The sequence below is a fragment of the Catharus ustulatus genome, chromosome 20 (genome assembly GCF_009819885.2).
Source record: "Catharus ustulatus isolate bCatUst1 chromosome 20, bCatUst1.pri.v2, whole genome shotgun sequence".
Lineage (NCBI taxonomy): Eukaryota > Metazoa > Chordata > Aves > Passeriformes > Turdidae > Catharus > Catharus ustulatus.
Genome location: NC_046240.1, coordinates 11,633,377 through 11,655,002, shown reverse-complemented (window position 1 = coordinate 11,655,002; position 21,626 = coordinate 11,633,377). Strand labels below are relative to the sequence as shown.

General features: G+C 65.7%; 3 protein-coding genes across 5 annotated transcripts; 2 read left to right on the top strand and 1 right to left on the bottom strand.

Annotated features, from left to right (window-relative positions):
• The first annotated feature begins 187 nt into the window (after window positions 1–187).
• C1QTNF1 (C1q and TNF related 1) lies at window positions 188–6,609 on the top strand. Of its 3 annotated transcripts, none has more exons than XM_033076923.2 (5): window positions 188–674; window positions 4,334–4,469; window positions 4,696–4,866; window positions 4,968–5,110; window positions 5,345–6,609. In XM_033076923.2, the coding sequence occupies exons 3-5, from the start codon at window positions 4,730–4,732 to the stop codon at window positions 5,893–5,895; spliced, it is 831 nt and encodes a 276-aa protein (XP_032932814.1). In that variant the 5' UTR covers window positions 188–674; window positions 4,334–4,469; window positions 4,696–4,729; the 3' UTR covers window positions 5,896–6,609. The 3 variants fall into 3 exon arrangements, with proteins under 3 accessions (XP_032932814.1, XP_032932812.1, XP_032932813.1); XM_033076921.2 differs by lacking the exon at window positions 188–674 and adding an exon at window positions 1,692–2,036; XM_033076922.1 differs by lacking the exon at window positions 188–674 and having other exon boundaries at window positions 2,050–4,469.
• A 1,504-nt stretch (window positions 6,610–8,113) lies between these two features.
• ENGASE (endo-beta-N-acetylglucosaminidase) lies at window positions 8,114–13,158 on the top strand. The gene is made up of 14 exons (XM_033077070.1): window positions 8,114–8,229; window positions 8,391–8,467; window positions 8,571–8,772; window positions 9,035–9,183; window positions 9,269–9,426; window positions 9,545–9,693; window positions 9,824–9,989; window positions 10,322–10,425; window positions 10,641–10,749; window positions 10,851–11,023; window positions 11,215–11,369; window positions 11,468–11,570; window positions 11,660–11,774; window positions 11,873–13,158. The coding sequence occupies exons 1-14, from the start codon at window positions 8,114–8,116 to the stop codon at window positions 12,275–12,277; spliced, it is 2,181 nt and encodes a 726-aa protein (XP_032932961.1). The 3' UTR covers window positions 12,278–13,158.
• Window positions 13,159–14,332: 1,174 nt separating this feature from the next.
• Window positions 14,333–21,328, bottom strand: RBFOX3 (RNA binding fox-1 homolog 3). The gene is given in 12 exon segments (XM_042779862.1): window positions 14,333–15,011; window positions 15,775–15,853; window positions 16,597–16,658; window positions 17,223–17,262; window positions 17,801–17,933; window positions 18,243–18,296; window positions 18,539–18,599; window positions 19,486–19,578; window positions 20,081–20,134; window positions 20,472–20,609; window positions 21,094–21,276; window positions 21,278–21,328. Coding segments are annotated over 12 exon segments (978 nt in total). The 5' UTR covers window positions 21,314–21,328; the 3' UTR covers window positions 14,333–14,966.
• Window positions 21,329–21,626: the final 298 nt, after the last annotated feature.

The following is a 21,626-nucleotide window of genomic DNA, read 5'->3' as shown; positions in this document are numbered from 1 at the left end:
TGACCCTTGCTGCCCCCAGAGCGGCTGGGCAGCCCGGCCCAGCTCCCATGGCCCTGAGAACCAACCCCACTGATGAGCCCCGGGACTGTCCCCAGGCACTCAGGGACACTGCGGGACACGTGGCAGCTCCGCCCAAGCAGGATGCCAACACCTGAGCAGGGACACACACCCTGACCCGCCCAGCCCCACAGACACGGCACCCTCTCATCCCTGCCCAGGCTCACAGCGTGTCCCCCCACGACAGCACCGTGAGCCCACCCTGGGGTGGCCCGGGGTGCCAGCAGTGCCCCTCGGGGCCACCTCCCTCCTGCGGCACAGAGGACGTGGCAGCACCCCGGGCTCCCGCAGACGGGCACCCCGGGCGGCAAGCAGCCACCGCTGGAGCCGGGCTCGCCCCGTGCCAGGCAGAGACCCCCATCCCGGGGCAGAGATCCCCGCGGGTGTCAATGTGCCTTTCAGCGCAGAGCGGCGAACAGAGGCGGCATTGAGCGCGCAGGGCCGGCCCCGGACAGGGCACAGCACGGAGACCGCGGCTCGGGGCACCGGAGCCTCCGGTCCTGCCGGGATCCCGCAGCCTGGGCAGAGCCCCGGGATCGCTCTCAGCGCACTGACCCCACCGCGTTTGTAACCCGCTCCAGCACGGCCACGGGGAACCCCCAAAACGTCGGGGCACGGTCAGGGGCACCCCTACACCCCGGTATGGACACGGGGACCCCCCTACACCCCGGGACGGACACGGGACGCCTCTCCAAGGACACGCGGACTCTCCGCCTCCGCCGGGCGCGCCCCTGGGGACCCCCGCGCCCCCTCCCCGGCCGAGCTGACGGGCACCGCCCGCACTGAGCGAGAATCCCCGCGCCCCCGGCACCTCCGCGCTGGGCACAGCCCCGGAGACCCCAGCGGGCAGGGTGCTCGAGGTCCGCGGTGCCCCCGCGCGGTGCGGACCCCCCCGCCGGCCCCGCGCCCCCCGCCCGTGTCCCCGCTCACCGCGGCGCCGCCTCCCCCGCGCGCAGCCGCCGCCTACAGCTCCCGGCGGCCCCGCGCGCCTGCCAGCGCCGGGCCTGCCCTTGTCCAGAAACTACAACTCCCAGGAGACCCCGCGCGTCACCGCAGCCCCACTGCCCCTCCTGCCGCGCCGCGGGGGCTGCCGGGGGTTGTGGTCCGCGCCGGGCAGGGCCCGCCGGAGCCCAGTGGCGGGGACAGTGCGGGGGCCGGGCCGGCTCTGCGGGGTGGGCACAGCCCGGCGGGCATGAGCCCAGTGCTGCCCTGCTACAGCCCGCAACACATTCTGTCCTAGTCCTGGTGGTTGTCCTCTCTGTCCCGCCGCCCCTCGGAGTGGGGGAGCGGGGTAGAGCCAGCCCCGCGCCTGGGGACCCGTGTGCGTGTCCGGCTGCCAAAGGCTGGAGCCCGGTGGGGCTGTGGCTGTGCTGGCCGGGGTGCCCTCGGGGCTGCGAATGGGGCCAGCTGCACCCTCCGGGATGCCGGGCCCCGCAGCAGCTCGGGGGGCACGTGCCGGCTCCGCTCCCGGTGCGGCGGCCCCGGAGCATGGACCGGAGAGACGGCCGGTCCCGGGAGCACGGAGCGGAGAGGCGGCCGGTCCCGGGAGAACGGACGGGAGAGGCGGCCGGTCCCGGGAGCACGGAGCGGAGAGGCGGCCGGTCCCGGGAGCACGGAGCGGAGAGGCGGCCGGTGCCGGGAGCACGGAGCGGAGAGGCGGCCGGTGCCGGGAGCACGGAGCGGAGAGGCGGCCGGTGCCGGGAGCACGGACGGGAGAGGCGGCCGGTCCCGGGAGCACGGACGGGAGAGGCGGCCGGTGCCGGCAGCACGGAGCGGAGAGGCGGCCGGTCCCGGGAGCACACATGGTTAAGGCAGCCGCGGGCGCACATCTGGCGGGGGAGGGCTGCGAGCCTCGTCCCGTGCCTCGCTGCCTCCCGCGCTTCCAAAAAGTGCATTTCCGCCCGGGCCGAGCGGGGAGAGGCGGCTCCGGAGCCGGAGGCAGCGCTCGGCCCTGGGCAGGCTCCGCGCTGGCCCCAGAGGTATGTGGGGGGCAGCTTTGGGAGGCCCGACGGTCACCCCCGGAGCCGCAGCGCGTTCTGCTCCCGTCTGCGGGCGGTACCGGGTACCGGGAGGCGGTGCCGGGTACCGGGAGGCGGCTCCGCCTCGACAAGCGCTCGGGTGTCCTGGCACATGCCCAGCGATCGGTCCCTGTGCCCCCCCGGCCCAGCGAGGCTCTTGCCCTGCCTGCCAAGGACCAGTGCGGACCCCACGGCTGAGCCCCACAGTAGCCTGAGGGCACAGCCCGACCCACCGCGGCTCTGGGAGGATACAGATCCCCCCCAGCCCTGCCGCAGCTGCATTCCGAAAAAACCCATTGCTACAAACACACCAAGCCCACGCTGGGCCACCTTCGGCATCTCTTTGGGGGTCACACTGGCTGTTGGGGTTCCCAGCACAACGTCTTGCTCATGCTACAGAAGCTGGAGGGATGCAACTACCCCATGCTCCATCCCCACATCTGCCCCTGCCTGCCGGGTCTGCCCTGCTCCAGGCAAAAAAAAGGGCTCTGCAACTGTTCCAGGGTCTGCAGCAGCACATGGGGGGCCTGCCCCACCAGCACGACCCCCAAATCACAGCGGTTCTGGCTGCTGTGCTGCAGGGAAGTTTGTATCCACCACCCTAAACAGCGACAGAGAGCTGGGGGTGCAGGTCCTGCTGCCCCCACACTGCCCCAAAGCCCTCATCCCTCCCTAGGGTTTGTTCCATTTCATCCTAGTCTTCATCTCCATCTGGAATGTATTTTGGGATGTTTTGACTTGCAGTCCCAAGGCTTCTGCAGCCACTGAGTTTAAATCTCTGGCTGCTCCTGGAGAGCAGCCAACCCTGATGGGAAAATCCGCGTCCCTCGGCAGGGCTGTGTGTGCAGGTGGGCAGCTCCTGCCCAGCACATCTGCAGGGAGCAGGGGGGCACGCTGGAGGCCCAGCGAGCCCTGTGTGCTGCTGACAGCACCACACACCCGCCAACAGCCTGGGGAGCACTGCCCTCCACCATGGGAACTTCCCGGTCAAGGGTTTCTCCTCGTGGAGCAGCTCCCTGGGACGCGGCGTGTTCCCAGGGCCAAGCCTGCTGCAGGTCCCAGAGGAATGCCTGGTGGGATGGTCCCAGAGCTGAGGGAAAGCCACAGGCTTCCCAAAGCCCCGCATGTTCCCTGCCGGGTTCAGTGCTGCACATCTGGCACAGCTGGAGGCCAGGCAGGGTGAGCAGAGCCAGGGCCAAGGTTCTCCTCGGTGACACCTGCTCTCAAGCCCCTGGCTGGCCTCCTCCACGCTTCTATCCATGGATCTCCTTCTCCTCTGCCTCCCTGCACACCCGGCAGCACCGAGACAACGGGCTGAGGGACGGAGAGGCACAGGACAAACCGGGAAGCGTATGAAGGGGCCAGGCCCTTGGCAGAGGGTTGAGCAGCAGGAAAAGCCCTTTGGAGCCTTTCCCAATCCCTCCGCCCCTTCCCAGCTCCAGTGACTCATAATCCCGGCATCCGCCCCCGGCCTCAGACGCCCTCCGCACCCGCTCGGGAGCGCGCACGGTGCCTCGGACCCCGCACCTGGGGACAACGGGAGCAGCCACCCATGCTCCGAGAGCAGGCGCCCACCCAAACAACGGCGTTGTGCCCCAAAATCCTTGATGGGTTGCTCAGCCGCAGAGCTCAGGACAGCCGAGAGGGTCCCTTTTGCCTTGGGACCGCTGCTGGGGGATCCCGGCGGAGCCGAGAGCGGAGCCGGGCGGTGCTGCCTGGGAGGGGAGCTCGGCAAAGGCCACACCCGTGTGCCAGCCCAGGGCGGCACCTGGCCGAGATAGCAGCCTGGGCAGCAGCCATCCGCATCCCGCTCGGACCCCGCTGCCGCGGGATGCCCAGCGCTGCTGGCAGTGCTACACCCCTGTTTGGCCAGGGCTGACCTCGGGGCCAAAGGGCGAGCTGCTTCGTGCCCGGCCTCACGTCTCCGGCAGATACGGTTTTGATAATAGAGGGAGGGGTCACGAAGCGCCCGGGCTGGGCCATAGTGCCACCACCACTGCAAATATTAGTTTTGACCCCATACAGGGTGTGGGTTCTCAGAAAGGTTTCTCCCTGTGGCAGCCAGCCCACATCCCTCTTTCTGGAAGAGCAGGTCTTGTCCCCTTGCAAACCCTTGGGCTGGGAGCCCCCAGGACAGGAGCCCCTCGCAGGACTGGGGTGCGGATGCCCTCTCTGGGCCCGGCTCGGGTCCCACACACAGGCAGGGCTGCTCCCTGGCATTTGCCCCATGGTATCTGGAGCTGTCTGTAATTTTTCAGGTGCTGACATCCCGAATTGCTGCTCTTGGGTGTCCATGGGAGGCAGCTGAAGCCAGGCTGAGCAGAAGCAGCAGCACTTGGTCCAGGATTTGGCCAGGTCAGAGGCTGCTGCTCTGCTCCACTCTCAGGTCCTGAGGTAATCCCGTCTCCGTGTGTGCCAGGGCTCAGGGGCTGCAAGGCCCCAACCCTCGTGTTGGTGAGCCCAGAACCCCTGAACTGCCCCAGTGGGGGTGTCCCCAGGTGCTCACAGGGGTGACACTGTTCCACAGCCCAGCCAGAACCCAGGGCAGTGCACAGGTCCTGTCCCAGGACAGCTCGGGGCATGGCTGGGCTGGGAGTCTCCTCACTCCTGTCCCCCCCAGCTGTCCCTGGTGCCACACAGTGCACTGCCGAGGCATGGAGGGGCTGTGGGTGCATGGTGTCCTGCTGATCTTCCTGCTGCCCTGCTCTGTGGGGAGCCAGAGCAGCTCCACCCCTGACCAGCGATGGTGGACAGACCCCAATGAGGCCCCATCCCAGCACCAAGCTGCCAGGTGAGGGGACCCCAGAGCCAGGGTGCTCTGCAGCGAGGGCCAGGGCAGAGAGGGCCCCTGCCCCTCGTAGCTCCCTGTTGCACTTTGTTCTGCCTTGCCAGGGCCATGCAGGAGCAGAAGGCTGATGGTGCCCAGGAGGGGCTGCCCCCACAGCCCCGCTGTGTCCGCTGCTGCCCCCCACCCGAAAGGCGCTTCTACCCCCAGTACCAGCCCATGCCTCAGATCAACATGACCATCCTGAAAGGTGAGGGCTGCCTTGTCAGGATTGCCTCAGGCCCAGCTCTGAGCTGGGCTCACCGTGCACAGACTGGGAATGAGAGACTGGGTGGTGCCAGTGGTCCTGTGCAGGAGCCACGCTGGGGTGTGACTGGGGGCAGGACTGCTGGGTCTCTGCTCCCTCCATCCATCCCTGGAGAAGGGGCTTTCAGGTTCAGCTGTGACCCTGCCTGACAGCCCAACTCTCTGCTGCTCTGCCCAGGAGAGAAGGGGGACCGCGGTGAGCGTGGCATGCAGGGCAAGTTTGGCAAGACGGGGGTGGCCGGCAGCAGGGGCCACGCAGGGCCCAAGGGACAGAAGGGCAGCATGGGCGCCCCGGGGGAGCGCTGCAAGAGCCACTACGCCGCCTTCTCCGTGGGCCGCAAGAAACCCCTGCACAGCAACGACTACTACCAGACCCTCATCTTCGACACCGAGTTTGTCAACCTCTACGACCACTTCAACATGTTCACGGGCAAGTTCTACTGCTACATCCCTGGCATTTACTACTTCAGCCTCAACGTGCACACCTGGAACCAGAAGGAGACCTACCTGCACATCATGCGCAACGGGGCGGAGGTGGTGATCCTCTACGCCCAGGTGAGCGACCGCAGCATCATGCAGAGCCAGAGCGTCATGCTGGAGCTGAAGGAGCAGGACGAGGTCTGGGTGCGGCTCTACAAGGGTGAGCGTGAGAACGCCGTCTTCAGCGATGAGTACGACACTTACATCACCTTCAGCGGCCACCTCATCAAGTACAGCGGGGACCCCTGAGCACCAGGCCCTCCTGTGCCAGGCCAGGTGGCCACGCAGCCCCTGTGCCTCTCATCCCAGGAGTGCCACCCCCGTTATGCTGTTAGTCACCCTAGTGCCACTACCCCCAACAGCTGCGCCAGTGTGTGAATTCCCTCACTGCGGTGCCTCAAGGCCAACCAGACACACCTAGAAGAGTTGGAGCAGTTTTAAGCCTTTGTCACATCAGTGAACAGCAAGCAGCTGCCCAGCTGGGGTGGGCAGGGGGCTCAGCTCCTCTCCCCACTCCAGAGCTGGGTTTGCCAGGCAGAGCCTGGCTGAGCTGGCACCAGCGGAGCAGTGTGGCTGCTGGTGCCCTGCTGCGAGGCAGTGCCCACCCTCACACCGTGTTACCGTGCTCCTTCTCACACCAGTGGTGCTCATCACCATCTGAAAAGTGCAACAAACCACTAAGGGCCCTCTTTCCTTCCACTGCAGGTGTTGCAGTGGGGCTGGATGTCCCTGTGGGGAGGGAATTGCGTCACTTCCCTCTCTAGATTCTGTCACTGCTCACCACAGCCTCTGCTCAGGAAGGCTCTTTCCCCACCAGCAGCCTGGGTGTGGGGCCTTTGGCCTCAGCCACTTCCTCTTCCTCGAGGTTATCTGCTGGCCAGGCTTCATGTTTGTGTAGATGCAGCAGTAGTGTGGGCCAGCGTGCTGACCCCATTAAACACCTCACATTTCCTGCCTTGCTCACACCCTCCGTGTCTTCTTGCTGTGAGTGTGGGGAGGCTGCAGGGGCTCAGGGCAGGGCTCTGCTCCTGGAGTGCAGGGGCTCCCCCAGAACTGGCATGGTGCTGCCGAGCTGAGGGTGGAGAGGGAAGAGCAAACTGTCCCTGGAGAGCTGGGAGACCTGTGCCAGGCACGGCACGGGCCAGCCGCACCCCAAGGGCCAGGAGCTGCATAAAGTGGCGGAACTGTCAGTCCGAGAGCAGGACAGCCAGGAAGCGGGGCAGGGCTGCCAGCGGTGCAGGTTATCCAGCGCATCCACGGGGACCAGGTGGGTCTGAGCGTCTCAGGGTGCGTGGCTGGGCTGAGCAGGGCTGCAGCTGGAAACCAGCACCCCTGAAACAGGAGGGAGGGGAATGGACTGGGGGACTCAGGGTGACCTTAAAGGGGGGGAGTGCATGGATGGTGGAGGCACCGGGACACGCGGGGACCATCCCAGGACACACGGAGCCCATCCCGGTACACACAGGGACCATCCCGGGACACACGCGGTCCATCCCGGGACACACGGAGCCCATCCCGGGACACGTGGGAACCATCCCGGAACACACAGGGACCATCTCGGGACACACGCGGTCCATCCCGGGACACACCGGGACCATCCCGGGACACACGGGGACCATCTCTGGACACACGGGGTCCATCCCGGGACACAGGCGGTCCATCCCGGGACACACGGGGACCATCCCGGGGCACACGGGATCCATCCCGGGACACACGGGGACCATCCCGGGACACACAGACACACAGGGACCATCTCGGGACACACCGGGACCATCCCGGGACACACAGGGACCATCCCGGGACACACGGGATCCATCCCGGGACACACGGAGCCCATCCCGGGACACACGGGGACCATCCTGGGACACGCAGGGACCATCCCCGGACACACGGGACCATCCCGGGACACACGGGGCCCATCCCGGGACACACGGGGTCCATCCCGCGACACACGGGGACTATCCCAGGACACACGGGGCCCATCCCGGGACACACAGGGAACATCCCGGGACACACGAAGCCCATCCCGGGACACACGGAGCCCATCCCAGGACACACGGGGTCCATCCCGGGACACACGGAGCCCATCCCGGGACACACAGAGCCCATCCCGGGACACACGGAGCCCATCCCGGGACACACAGAGCCCATCCCAGGACACACGGAGCCCATCCCGGGACACATGGAGCCCATCCCGGGACACACGGGGCCCATGCCGGGACACACGTGGTCCATCCCGGGACACACGGGGCCCATCCCGGGACACACGGAGCCCATCCCGGGACACTCGGAGCCCATCCCGGGACACGCGGGGCCCACGCCGGGACTCGGGGAGCGGTGCCGGGGCGGTGCCGGGGGCGGTGCGGGCCGGGCGGGCGGAGCTGCGGGGCCGCGCCCCCGGGAGAGCCGGGCCCGGCGGCGGCGGCGGCTCCGTCAGTTCGGCGGCGGCGGCGGCGGCGGCAGCGCCATGGCGGAGGCGGCGGAGGCGGCGGAGGGGCCCGGGCGGCGCGGGAAGAGAACGGGCACCGAGCCGGGCCCCGGGGAGCCGGCCGAGGCCGAGCGGGCCGCGCGGCGCCGGCGGAGGTGCATGGCTGGGCCCGGGACTCGGGGCCGGGAGCACCGCGGGGACGGTGATGGGATGGGATCCGGGACCGGGAGCGCGATGGGCACCGGGGCTGGCAGGGCCGGGTCGGCGCTGGCCGCGGTGCTGGCCCGGCCCGGCCCTCACCCAGCTCCCGGGGCAGCTTCCAGCCGGCGGCGGACATGCAGGGAACCACTGTCCTGCACGACACCATCAGCGGCCGCCCGCAGCCCCTGCCAGGTGAGGGAGGCGCGGGCGAGGCCCCGCCGGGACGGGGCAGGGCCGGTGCGCACGGAGCTGCACGGGCACCGCTCACCCGGAGCTCTCTGCCCATCCCTCCCAGCACGGTACTTCGACACCAAGACCACGGAGCCCATCAGCTTCTTCTTGACCGGCCTGGAGGAGCTGCTGGCCTGGCAGCCCAACAGCAACGATGAGTTCAATGTGTCGGCCGTGCCTCTGGCCAAGCGGCAGCCCCCGCTGCACAGCAGGCGGCCCCGGACGCTGGTGTGCCACGACATGCAAGGCGGCTACTTGGAGGACAGGTACGTGCTAGGTGGAAGTGTGACAGTGGAGCTCAATGTCTCAAACTTCTGTTTCTGCCTGGCATGTGTCCTGCCGGGTGAGCAGGGATGGGGTGCTTGGCTCTTGGCATCAGAGCTTGGGGAACCTTGCTCAGGCTAGGATGTTCAGAGGTGGCTCAGTGCCACAGCTCTGCCCGGCTCCAGCTGTGAGTCAGGCTCCTACCCAGCCCCGCAGGATCTGCCAGCGTCCTTCCTGCACTGCCCAACCCTTTTCCCTCTGCAGGTTCATCCAGGGATCCGCCACACGCAATCCCTATGTCTTCTACCACTGGCGCTACATCGACATCTTCGTCTACTTCAGCCACCACACTGTGACCATCCCGCCCGTGGTCTGGACCAATGCAGCGCACCGGAACAGCGTCCCTGTGCTGGGTAAGAGCAGGCTGAGCCTGGGGCAGCCCCAGCAGGGAGGTGGATTCACCAGCATGTGTGGCTGACGCTCTCGCTGCCTCCCCAGGCACGTTCATCACGGAGTGGACGGACGGGGAGAAGCTGTGTGAGGCGTTCCTGGCCGGTGATGAGGAGGCGTTCATTGCGGTGGCCGAGCAGCTGGCCCGCATTGCCCAGCACTTCCGCTTCGACGGCTGGCTGGTCAACATCGAGAACAAGCTGAGCGTGAGTCCTGGTGGCCCTGCTCGCCCCCTGCCTCTCCCTGCCCCCCTCCCTGCTGTCATTCCCTTGGGGAGCCCCTGTCCCACGCTCCCACCCACCTGTGCCTGCTCTCTCCTGGCAGGCGGCGGCCGTGGGCAACCTGCCCCTGTTCCTGCGGGAGCTGACGGCGCGGGTGCACAGCGCCGTGCCAGGAGGACTGGTGATCTGGTACGACAGTGTCCTGAAGGATGGCACGCTGAGGTGGCAGAACGAGCTGAACGATCAGAATAGGTGAGGCTGGCAAAGCTGTCCTGGGCAGGGAGCGTGAGCCCACCCCAAACCCAGCGTGACGTTGGTCACAGTCCTTGGTGAGGTTGTGTGACCATAGCATCTGCCCTGCCACTCTGACCCTTGTCCCCAGGATTTTCTTTGATGCCTGTGACGGGCTGTTCACCAACTACAACTGGAAGGAGGAGCAGCTGGAGCGCACACAGAGGCTGGCTGGTTCACGCCTCAACGACGTCTATGTTGGTGTTGATGTCTTTGCCCGTGGGGATGTGATTGGTGGTGGCTTCGACACTGACAAGGTGAGGGTGACAGGACTGGGCCAGAGTGCAGCCCTGAACCCCCCCTGGCGCAGGGCTGAGCTCCCACTCAAGGCCCTGCTGGGCTCTGCTGTGTTGGGCTGCTAACCTGGGGATGAACTGTTAAGGAGTGAGGGATCCCAGAGTGCTGACCGTGTGAAAAGGAAGTTGGAGGATCCCAGTGCTGCCATCCCAGAAAAGGGAGATGCTGCAGCACACCCCTGTGGTGTCACACCCCACTGTGGGGCCAGTGGAACCTGCGGGGAGCGGGGACAGGACGGGTGACAAGGTGACTGCCTGTCCTGGCCCATGCTGCTCACTGCTCCTTCCTGCAGTCGCTGCGCATGATCCGGCAGTACGGGCTCTCCACAGCCATCTTCGCTCCTGGCTGGGTCTACGAGCACCTGGGGAAGGAAAACTTCCTGCAGAACGAGAACAGGTGAGGGCAGGTGTTGGGGGAGGAACGGGGCCAGGAGTGCCCTGGCTGAGGAAGGCTGTGGGGTGGTGGGACACAGCCACAGGGACACTGGCTGTCAGAACACCATGGCTACTGGCCAGGAGCCAGCTGGCCCTGTTCTGCTCCAGCTCAGGCAGTACCTGATGCCATGCAGGGCAGTGACCATAACTCTGCCTGACACCCACCTTTGTCTGCAGGTTCTGGGGCTCGCTGGCTGAGTACCTGCCCACGCACAGCATTTGCACGCTGCCCCTCACCACCTCCTTCTGCCTGGGCATGGGCACCAGCACATTCCTGGATGGGAAGGTGGGTGCAGGGTGACAACTCTGCTCTGGTCAGACTGGGCAGGGCTGGGCAAGGGGGTCCCTGCTCTCGGCTGCCCCAACTCAGCTCTCCCTGTGCTGTAGGATGAAGAGTCTGGGCCCTGGTACAACCTGAGTGCGCAGGACATCCAGCCACTGTACCCGGAGCAGCAGGGCATGCTGAGTGCCAGCTGCTGCCTGCAGGACGCCTGGTGTGGGGGCAGCTCCCTGCAGCTGCAGGGCACCATTCCCCCCGGCGAGGAGCGCGTGGCCGTCCGGTGAGTAAAGGGACCCCTCCCCAGCGCTGGGCTGGCACCACATCAGCATGGCACAGCCTGCACGGCCCGAGGGCCTTGTGGCGAGTGTGCCCAGGCTCTACCCACACTGCCCAGCACACCTAACACAATGCACCTTCTCTTTGTCTCTCTCTTTGTCTCTGTCTCTCTCTGGGTGGATTTGGGGTCATCAGCCTCTTCTCTTTGCAGATGCCAGCCCCTCCCAAGCTCTTCCTGACCCTGCTCTACAAGATGGAGGGGCCACAGCCCGATGACTTTACAGTGGCACTGGAGGTCACCACCTGGGACTCAGGGAACTGCTTTGAGGGCAACCCCACCTCCCTGCCCGGTGAGGACCCTGTCCCCCCGTGCTCTCTGCAGTGAGCACCTGCTGTAGAGCGTGGGACCAGCTCAGTCCCTCGCCCCTGACCTGGCTCCCTCCGGCAGAGCCCAATGGCCGGTACCACCCCCGGTTCCTCCCGGCACCGCCCCCCGGCCTGGCCAGGCTGCTCACCGCCTGCCACCGTGGCTCCCACGGCTGGACCAGCCGGTGAGTGCCCTGCCTGCACCCCTGTCCATTCCTGGCACGGCACACCAGGGCTCCCTGGCACCACTCCTGCTCTGCCTCTTCCCTCTCAGGTGCTACGAGCTGGAGCTGCAGGACTGCAGCCTACGAGACATCTCCCTGATTGTGTCCCGCCAGCAGCCCAGCCCACAGGCGACATCCTTCACCTGCCTGCTCGGGGAGGTCCGGGTGAGTGCTTGGTGGGGACGCCAGCCCCGGTGCCACCCTTGGTCTGGGAAGGTGTGTGGGTGCCGGCCCTGACCCTGCAGTGCTGTGGTTCCTTGCAGGTGCTGGACACGGCCAGCGTGGCAGCCTCCCCTCCGCAGGTGCACAGCGTGGCAGCCTCGCAGCTCTGGTGGCAGGAGGGCCCCGAGCCCGGGCAGCTCTCGCTCAGCCTCACCCTGCGCTGGTCCTTCCCTCCCGGCCGTGCCAGATGGTTCCGTGTGCTGAGCCAGGGCGCCCGGTGCCGCCTGGGCCAGACGGCGCCGCAGGTGCTGGGGCTGGCCCAGGGCTGCCTGTTCCGAGCCGTGGGGCTGCTGGTGCCGCAGCCAGCACCAGGGCAGTCCTGCCGGCTGGAGCTGCTGGTGGAGCCTGTGCTGCAGGACGAGCTGCCCGTGGACCCCGAGCGCTGGGGCCGCCTCGTGCTGGTCTACTCTGCACCAGGCGGTGGCCCTGGCTCAGATGGGCATTAAAGCAAGAGCAGCCTGTGCCATGTCTGCTCCATGTGGCGGGTGGGCTGTGGGCGGGGGACACCGAGGGAGGCTGCATTTCATCACCCTGGGCTGGTGATGGGCTGCATTTCATCACCCTAGGCAGGTGGTGGGCTGCATTTCATCACCCTTTTCTCCCACCCCTGTGGTTGTGCTCAGCCTTCACCATGGGGGCCCACTGGGTGCTGACCAGGACCCTGCAAGTGGCTGGCAGGGATTCCCAACGTGTGTGACCAGAGACTGGGGCACCTGCTCTGAGAAGCCCACCAGCTCCTACAGCCCTCGCTGCCTCAAGCTGTCTGCCCACGGGCTGGGGGTACTTGCCCTAAGCCCCCAGGATGCACAGCCCCCTCAGGGCTCAGCCTGGTGGGAGCTGCCAGCAGCCCAGAGGAGCAGCCCAGCACGGGTGACCACTGTGCTCATTAATGTGGACCCAGCCCAGTGCCACCAGCCTACGCTGCCTCCCCTGAGCATCTTGTGAGGAGGAGAGAAAATTTATAGCAGCAATTATTTTCTCACAGTCTGGTGAGCAAGCAATTAGTAGGCAGGAGCAGACGAGCGCTCCTGCAGCAGGGTCCCAAGCCCTGTCCCCAAACAATGCAGGCTCCCCCAGGGACAGCAATGCCAGCAGTGGAGCTGCTGCTCCTGAGGCGCTCAGGAACGTGTTACCTGATGGCTTGAGGAATGAAGGGCTTGGCCCAGCCAGGAGAGGGCTCTTCACTCCCTGCTCCCTCACCATGTCAAGGCTGGGGGCCCCAAGGGTTCCCCACCTGCCCACAGGCTCTGGCCCCTGCCCAGCCACATCCACTGTAGCAGCCACAGCCCTGTGCCCCTGCAGCGCAACCAGTCAAAACCTGAGTCGCCCTGGTTGAAGAAAGAAATCTTTATTAATAATTTCAATAATAATAATAATAATAATAATCCTTGTAATAATAATAATAATAATAATAATAATAATAATACTGTTTATTAGAATGGTCACACTTTGAAGCATACAGGGTGGGCCGGCGCCAGCCCGCACGCCGGGGCGGCGCAGGGGTGCTGTAAGGGAGAAGCCAGTACAGCGATGGACGGAGCTTTGTACAGGGGCAGGGCCAGGGCTATGTACACCGGGAATAGAAAAGGGGGAGCTCATCGCTGGGGCTCGGGGGCGTCTGCAGACTATAAAGTGAGGTTTGAGGAGTGGCAGAGCCGTAGGGGCGCTGCACCCCGGGATGGGCTCCGCAGTGCCCGTGTGCCCATGCCCTCGTGGCTTGGGGGGGTCCCCTGCGGGTGACGCAGTGGCCGAGACCCCACACCAGGGCTGGGGGCATCCTGCTGCCCCGGGCAGGGACGGGTGGCCATGAGCGTGTCCCGTGCCGCAGAGCACACCAGAGTGGGACCGGGACAGCGCCTGGCCCAGCTTTGGTCAGGGCTGGTCCAGGCTGGGTGGGAGCGCAGGGGTCAGGGAAAGAGGGAGGAAGAAGGGGAAGGGGTCACAAGCGAGTTGCAAGCTCCTCTTAACAAAAATTCCCTTTAAAAGGCAGAGGGTCGTCCCCTGCAATACCTCAGCACCGCAGCCGCCCCAGCTCCGCGTGGAGCCGAGGCCTCGCACACTTGACGCGCCGATGGCCACCGGGGCTCGGGGGGCACCGGGCCAGGTCCCCCCACCCCGTCACCCGGCCCCACGAGCCGGGCAGGGCGCAGCGCTCTGCCGGCACCCCCAGCGCTGCTGCGCCAGGGAAAGGAAGACGTGGCGCCCAGGCCTGCACCTGGGCAGGTGAGGGCCCCACGGACCCTCACGCCTGCCTGCACCGGCTCCCTCCCTGCTGGGCTCTGGGGCCGGGGCGCTGGGGGTCCCTCCGGCCGGCGCGTCCGCCCGCCGGGGCTCGCCGCGGCTCCTCTGGGACTCGCTCGCTCCGTGTGTGTGGACAGGTGGGACTCACTTGGCTGCTGCCGCTTGGCTTTGTTTCTCTTTTTTGTTTGGTTGGTTTTTTTGGGGTTTTTTTTGTCGCTTTGCTTTTAATTTTTATATTTCGGGGTTCTTTTTTTTTTTTGTGTGTGTGTGTGTGGATTATTTTTGCCCTTCCTGGTCCCAGAAGGAAACAGCCACGGATTCACTACAACAGAAACAAGAGAGGCAGGTCTTTCGCTGGAGCACTGAGACCGAGCTGCTGGCCAGGGGCACACAGCCACTGTCCCAGCCCAGTGAGCCCCACGCAGCCAGCCCAGCCCATCCCATCACACCCAGCCCCGGGATCCTGAACCCACCCAGCCTCGCCACTGCCCACGGCTGGCAGCACCCCGCTGGCTCCTCTCTCTCCTACAGGGGCAGAGGGGCTGCTCGGGGGGGCTGCTGTCACCCCAGTGCCTGCAGTGAGCATCCCTGCAGGCTGAGCATCCCCGGGGGATGAGCCCTCTGCACCCAGCCAGGGCAGTGGGAACGGGGTGCTGCCGGGGCTGGCCCCGCTCCCCGCGGTCCCCGGGGCGGGCGGATGGAGCAGGAGAGGCGGCAGGACGAGGTAACCCTATGGGTGTGGGGTGCAGTGGCCCCACAGAGCCCGGCGCCAGCCCCGGCCACCCGGGCAGCACCCGCGGCTCCTCCGCAGGCTCGGCCTCGGCTCTGTCTGCCTGCTTGGGTTTGGTGCTAGTGAGCATCGGGGGCAGTGGTGGGGGGGCTGGGTCTGTCTTGCTAGTAGGGAGTGAAGCGGCTGTACCCTCCTCGGTATAGACTAGCCTGCAACATCAAAGATGAAAAAAAAGCCAATCAGTATTCAGAGATAGCCAAACCCTAGATCTTCCCTTTTTTCTTTTCTTTTTTTTTTTTTTATTTTTCTGCTCTTTCAAATGACACCAAATCGCTGCTGTCCTTGGGCTGTGAGGGGCAGGCAGGGCTCTGTGGCCATGGGCACTGCCCTGGGGGCTGCCATACGCCTCCAGTGTGGCACTGCTGTGCCGTGCCTGCCGAGGAGCTGCCCCCATCCCTGCCCTGGCACTGAGCTGAAAACCCCCAGGACATTGTGCCCGTGGCCCCTCACTAGCAGCTGCCCAGGGCTGGGGGTGCCAAGGGAGTAAAAAAAGGCAGAAAAAGTCAGGTTGGCTTTGCAATCCCAGCCGCGAATGCAATTTTTCATCTTTGATGCTGTCAGAGCTGGCCGAGAGCTGTGGTGTGAGGGGCTGCAGGGACCCCGTGTGTGGCTGCACGGAGGCCCTGGGGACACTGTCCTGCCCTGGGGTGACAGAGGGGATCCTGGAACAGCCGCTGGGGGGGCAGCCAGGCCCCTGGGAAGTGGGCAGGACTGTGCAGGGTGTGAGGGGAAGGTGGGGCAGGGGTGCAGGGTGGGGGTTCCTCTCCTGCAGACAGAGCCAGGCAGGGGCTGTGCCATTCCCCCTCCCACTCCTGCCCCGTGCCCCAGTGCCCCACGGCCGCTGTGCCAGACCCTCCCTGGGCTGTCTGCAGCCCCCCGGGAAGCAGAGGAAGGCCGAGGGGCTGCTCTTACCATGGTGCCGATGCTGTAGGTGGCGGCGGGGCCGATGGTGTGGTGGTAGGGGTCTGCAGCTGCGTACACTCTGCCATAGCTAGGAGCAAACAGCGCTGGGTGTTAGTGCCAACAGCTGGGCTCCTGTCCCCCCTGAGAGCCCTCCCTCCCAGCCACACCTGGGAGCCCCCGGGACCTCCCTGCTCCCCCTTTCCAGGGGTCCCTGCTGGCAGGACACCCTCCCTATGCCTGACCCTGTCCTGTCCCTCTGAGAGCTGGGGGTGTCACAGTGGGCAGTGCAGGAGTGGCTCTGAGAGCTGGGGGTGTCAGAGCAGGCAGTGCAGGGGTGGCTCTGAGAGCTGGGGGTGTCAGAGCAGGCAGTGCAGGGGTGGCTCTGAGAGCTGGGGGTGTCACAGTGGGCAGTGCAGGGGTGGCTCTGAGAGCTGGGGGTGTCACCGTGGGCAGTGCAGGGGTGGCTCGGAGAGCTGGGGGTGTCACAGTGGGCAGTGCAGGGGTGGCTCTGAGAGCTGGGGGTGTCAGACTGGGCAGTGCAGGGTGGCTCTGAGAGCTGGGGGTGTCAGCGTGGGCAGCGCAGGAGTGGCTCTGAGAGCTGGGCGTGTCAGACTGGGCAGTGCAGGAGCAGCTCTGAGAGCTGGGGGTGTCACAGTGGGCAGTGCAGGGGTGGCTCTGAGAGCTGGGGGTGTCAGTGGGCAGTGCAGGGTGTCTCTGAGAGCTGGGGGTGCACAGTGGGCAGTGCGGGGGTGGCATGGAGAGCTGGGGGTGTCACAGTGGGCAGTGCAGGGGTGTCACAGAGCCCCCCCAGGTGTGATGCCCACTGCTTACCTGTCACTGTATGCGGCCGCTGCTGCTGCGGGCTGGGCGTACCTGTAGGCAGCATAGCCCCCCTGCAGGAGGAGACACTGGTAAGGGGCTGCACCCACTCGGGGGGTGGGGTTGGGGGCATCTGGGTGCCCCGTGGCACTGCACAGAGTAGCGTGGGAGCTGGTGCCAGTGCCACTGGGCACGCATCAGCCTCATTGCCATTCCCCAGGGGCTTTCACAAACATTAACCTTAAAAAATTAAATTTCCAGAGAAGAGACTGTCACCTCCCTGCTCGCTTTAATGAGGTGTCACGTTAGATAAATCCTTCAGTGCCCGCCTGAAATATCGCCGCTGGCTCCTCAGACACGGAGGTTAAACGCGGCTGTAAGGAGCTGAGGCCGTAAATCCTGCCTGGCACCAGCCCTGCAAAGGGGCTGCCAGGGGCACAGCACTGGGCACAGGACCCTGCGTGGTGTGTGCCACCCAAACCGCTCTGGAGGAGCTGTGCTTTGTCCAGGCTCTGCAGCCACCCAGGGGAAGGGGCTGGAGGGGGCAGAGCCCACTTGTCCCCCGTGTGATGCCACCTGCCCCCTGTGCTGGCACGGGGTCCCCGCCACAGCCCAGCCCTGGGCACAGCGTCACTTACGTAGATCTCAGCTCCGTAGAACCCATCCTGGTAGACGACCCTGGAAACGAGGCAGAGGCATCAGAGCCCAGCCCAGGCCCCTGGATGAGCAAGGTGGGGTGGGCTGAGGGCAGGGAATGGGGAAGCTGCCTCAGCCCCACAGCTGACGGGCAAGGAGGGGCTGTCCCGGCCCCAAAGGCATGTCTGGGTTCTGGGCAGGGACTTCGGGACAGGGCAGGCACACCAGAGTAGGATCCCAGGGCAGGATCTCTGCTGGGAGCAGCCAAGCAGGCACAGATGGGCATGGCTCTGTCTGTGCCCAGCGCCATCACCGCTGCACCTGCTGGGACAGAGTTCCCACTAAACTATTACCCCATTATTCATTATTCCCTGGCTGGAATATCCTTGAGCCTTGGTGTACAGGATGCTGCTGTGGCCAGGCAGGTGCTGCAAGAGCTGCACCCATTCCTGATGTGCGTGCAGGCCTGGAGCAGGGCCAGCAGCCCCCCGGGCCAGCAGCGCCCCCGGGCCAGCAGCCCCCCGGGCCAGCAGCCCCCCGGGCCAGCAGCCCCCCGGGCCAGCAGCCCCCCGGTACTCACGCGCCGTAGGTGGGGATGGGCGGCGGCGGCGGCGCGGCTCGGAAGGTGTTGTACACGGCACGGCCTCGGCCCCGCAGGTGCGCCCCTCGGTACGCCACGGCCGTCCCCGTGGCGGGGTACGGGAACCCCGTTACTGCAGGAGGCAGGGCACACCTGTGGGCTCTGCACAGCAGCTCCACACAGCCCCCACGGGGTGGCACAGAGTCACCCCTGCACCCCAGCCCGGCAGGGACATGGCACCGTGGGGACACCGGGTAAGGGATGTGATGGGAAGGGATGGGACAGGACAGGATAGGATAGGACAGGATAGGATAGAACGGTCCAGGCAGGTGTGAAGGACAGGGAGAGGGGCCAGTGGCTGCTCACAGAGCAGAGGCAGACACAGTGCAGAGCTGATGTTTAGGGGGAACCCACAGCAGGTACTGCTGCAGCCCGACGTTACCTGCGTAGAATTCGGGGCCGTAGACTGCTCCCACCACTGGGTTCAGCTTCCAGCCTGTGGGCAGGGAGAGCTGGTGAGGACAGGGCACTCTCCATAGTGCTCTGAGGGGACACAGCCCCATCCCCAGGCAGGAGGAGGGCATGGGGGGCTGCACTCTTGCACTGGGCAGGAGCACTGCTCTCCCATTTGCCTGCAGGTGTGGAGGGCATTCCCTGCCAGAGCTTCACGGCCGGACCGAGCCGGTGCCTGGAGCTGCCCCAGCCTGCTGCCCCTGCTCTCTGGACGCTGGCCCTTACCGTTGGTGTAGGGGTTGGCCACCTTCTTGTTGGTCATGACCCGGGCCGTGGCGTTGTTCACCTGGAGAGAGAGGCAGGGCTCAGTGCCTGAGGCTGGGAGCTGCTGAGGCCGTGGTCCAGCTCGGCTGTGCTCAGCGCTGCTGCTGCTTCGGAGCAAAGGATGCACCAGAGACACGAGAGCAGGCTGTGCCTGCAGCACCCCGCTGCACAGAGACCTGCCTGTGCCTCCAGCCAGCCCAGGCCTCCCTGCTCCAGCTGTGAGTGTGGCTCAGGCTGGTGGCTGCTGCCCCAGGAGCTGCGGTGCCATGCTCAGGGTGAGCCCCCACATGCTGCCCATGAGCTCCTGCCCAATTTTACTGAATGACGTTTTCCTTGTCCATTTGGCATTGCTGTGCCCTGCCAGGCTCCCTCTCTGCCAGCAGCACTGCTGGGGACATTCTGTCCCATTCCCTCTGCCATGTGCCACCCTGCTTCCCACAGCACCAGCGAGGGGCTGCTGGCAAACGGGCAGAGCCTGATCCTGTGCTAAGCTCCCAGAAATCAAAGCCTGTGGGGCTGGGCAGCTGCTGGCACTGCAGGTGTGGAGCTGCAGGGGGATCCTCCCTCCCAGCACACAACAGGGGGGATGGCATGCGGGGCAGAGCCCCAGAGCTCCCTGCACAGCCTGGGGCGGCTGCTGTGGGCACGGGGCTCTGCCACACTTGTCTGTACCAGGCAGAACACAGCCCCAGCTGGCACCCTGGCTCTCCGTGCACCCAGCAGCTTCCTCTGGGCCAGACACTCCTTGTGCCAAGCCATGACCTTCCCGGCAGCTGGCACACATGCTCCCGTGCCGCATTCAGGGACACATGCACGGGCAGGGCGGGCTGGGGCACCGGGCAGCCCCGAGCCCGGGCAGGGGACACACACACAGGCATGGCACGGCACTAGCACACTTATCTGAGCACCTCAATCTTCCGGCCCTCTACGATGGTGCCATTCAGCTTCTCCCGTGCCCGGTCGGCATCTGTGCTAGTTTCAAAAGTTACAAACCCAAAACCCTGTGAGCAGAGGAGAAAAGGAGAAAGAAAGAGACAGAGAGAGACAGAGAGAGGGTGTGGGGACAGAGAGAGAGAGGGGGTGAATCAGGAGAGCTGGCGCAGGAGGTGAAGCTGCCACAGTGCAGAGAAGAAGAGCCCAGACTGGGGTCCCTGCAGGGGCCAGGGGTCCCGGCTGAGGCCCAGAATCGCCCACAAGCTGGGAGAAGAGTCTGGGAGAGGGGCACAGAAAGCAGGGAAGATACAACAGAGACATCCAGACACAGAGGGACACGAGCTGCCCGTGGCAGGACAGAGCGAGCCCTCTCCTCCCTCCAGTGCCGGGCACAGGGACCCGCACCACCTCCCCAGCTGGCACCAGGGCTGCCCCATGGGGCTCTGCATGCCAGGGTCCCCTGGGACAGGAGAGGAGGGGAGAGCAGGTCACAGCACTGCTGGGCAGCCTGGCTCCACTGACACCCTCCCCAGGACTCACTGCATGGTGCTGGCCATGGGCATCACCCACCTTGGAGCCCCGCTCATTGAAAATGATCTCCACATCCAGAATTTTCCCGAATTGCTGTAAGTGGAGAGAACAGAGGGGTGAGTGCCTGCAAAGCCCCTGGCCCTGCACCCAGAGCTGCTGGCACAGGGCTCTGTGCCAGGGATGGGCAGAGGGCAGCCTGGGGACCCCCAGGGTCATGCAGGAGAAGCCCTTGTCCCTCCCATGGCTCCCACTCTGACAGGATTTGGGGAGAGCTGTTGGCTGGCTCTGAGTCCTAATGAGGGAAGGGGACAGTGGAGGGGGACAAGGGCTCTGTGTCACTCCCCACTGCACACACAGGCCCTTGGGAGGTGACAGTGCCAACAGGGCAGCGCTGAGCAGGGATGTCATGGCTGAGTGGAGCTGCACTCACCCCAAACATTTGCCGCAGGTCGGGGTCCCGGAATCGGAAGGGAATGTTGGAGACGTGTAACCTCTTGGGCTGCTGCTTGTCTGTGGTGTCTGAGGAGTGTAGCTGCTGGCTGTCTGTCTGTGCCGCCTCGTCTGTCTGCTGTGGGGGCACCGCTGCCATCAGCCCCGTGTCCCCAGCAGGGACACCCTGCACCCTGTGGTCCCCAGGCTCTGGGCAGTGCCCCTCGCGTGTCCCTCCCTCCTGGTGAGCAGGGGGATGGTGGTGGTGGGGCTATGGGGGTGCAGAGGCTGCACTCAGGACCGTGTGGAAGGACTGGGAAGTGCTGAGCTCAGCACCTTCCTGGTGCTGCAATCCCGCCCTGTAATTGCCACGATCTTGTAGAGCAGAGCCAGCAAGTGGATTGATGACAAATTATGGGGGTGTGTGAGGGGGAGTGATGGTACAACACCCAGCCTGGTACCTGTGGGACCTTGGCCAGGCAGCACAATTGCCCCAGGACCCTCCTGGCAGCTCTGGCACTGCCCAGGGTCCCCACAGCAGGACTGCCCCAGCACCCCCAGTGCCTGTGGCACTGCCCTGAGCCCACCCAGCGCCCCGAGGTGTCCCCGAGGCGCTGCCTTACCGGTACCGTCTGTGTCCCTGCTATGGACTGTGTGCTGGCCTCGCTGCCGGGCTGCTCGCTGTGGCTCTGTGCTGGTGTGTAGAGGCTCATGGCGTGCTCCGGTACCGTGCTCTGCCCCGAGTAGTCCTGCGTGGGGTGCGGGTGCGGCGGGGCGTACTCTGCGGGGATCCCGTTCTGGGGGGGGCGGGGGGTACTGGGCTGGGGGGTAGGGCTGGGCCATCGCGTCCGGCGGAGCCGTGGCGTCCTGGTTACCCTGCCGAGACAGCGGCACCGTCCCCCTCAGCTGCTGCCAACCTGGGCTGGTGCTGCCCCGGGATGGGCTTTGATGTGCCCAGCCAGCCCCGCTCACCCCAGCTGTGATGTCTCCCCCAAACCCTGGGCTGTCTCTGCGGTCACATCTCCAGCAGCTGAGCCCCATCCTCTCCTGCTCCTATCCCTGCCTGCCCAGTGCACTGGGGATTGGGTAGGAGGCCTCCATTTAAGGTTTAACTGAAGCTGAAGCTCCCAAATATCCCTCTCCTTGGGAAGGCAGA

Bases quoted from the DNA above. Each gene is read 5' to 3' on its own strand.
- ENGASE (XM_033077070.1), top strand. From the start codon at position 8,114: ATGGCGGAGGCGGCGGAGGCGGCGGAGGGGCCCGGGCGGCGCGGGAAG. The intron at 9,184-9,268 runs GTAAGAGCAGGC...CTGCCTCCCCAG, and splicing joins GAACAGCGTCCCTGTGCTGG to GCACGTTCATCACGGAGTGG. The intron at 11,775-11,872 runs GTGAGTGCTTGG...GGTTCCTTGCAG, and splicing joins GCCTGCTCGGGGAGGTCCGG to GTGCTGGACACGGCCAGCGT.
- C1QTNF1 (XM_033076923.2), top strand. From the start codon at position 4,730: ATGGAGGGGCTGTGGGTGCATGGTGTCCTGCTGATCTTCCTGCTGCCC. The intron at 4,867-4,967 runs GTGAGGGGACCC...CTGCCTTGCCAG, and splicing joins TCCCAGCACCAAGCTGCCAG to GGCCATGCAGGAGCAGAAGG. The intron at 5,111-5,344 runs GTGAGGGCTGCC...TGCTCTGCCCAG, and splicing joins CAACATGACCATCCTGAAAG to GAGAGAAGGGGGACCGCGGT.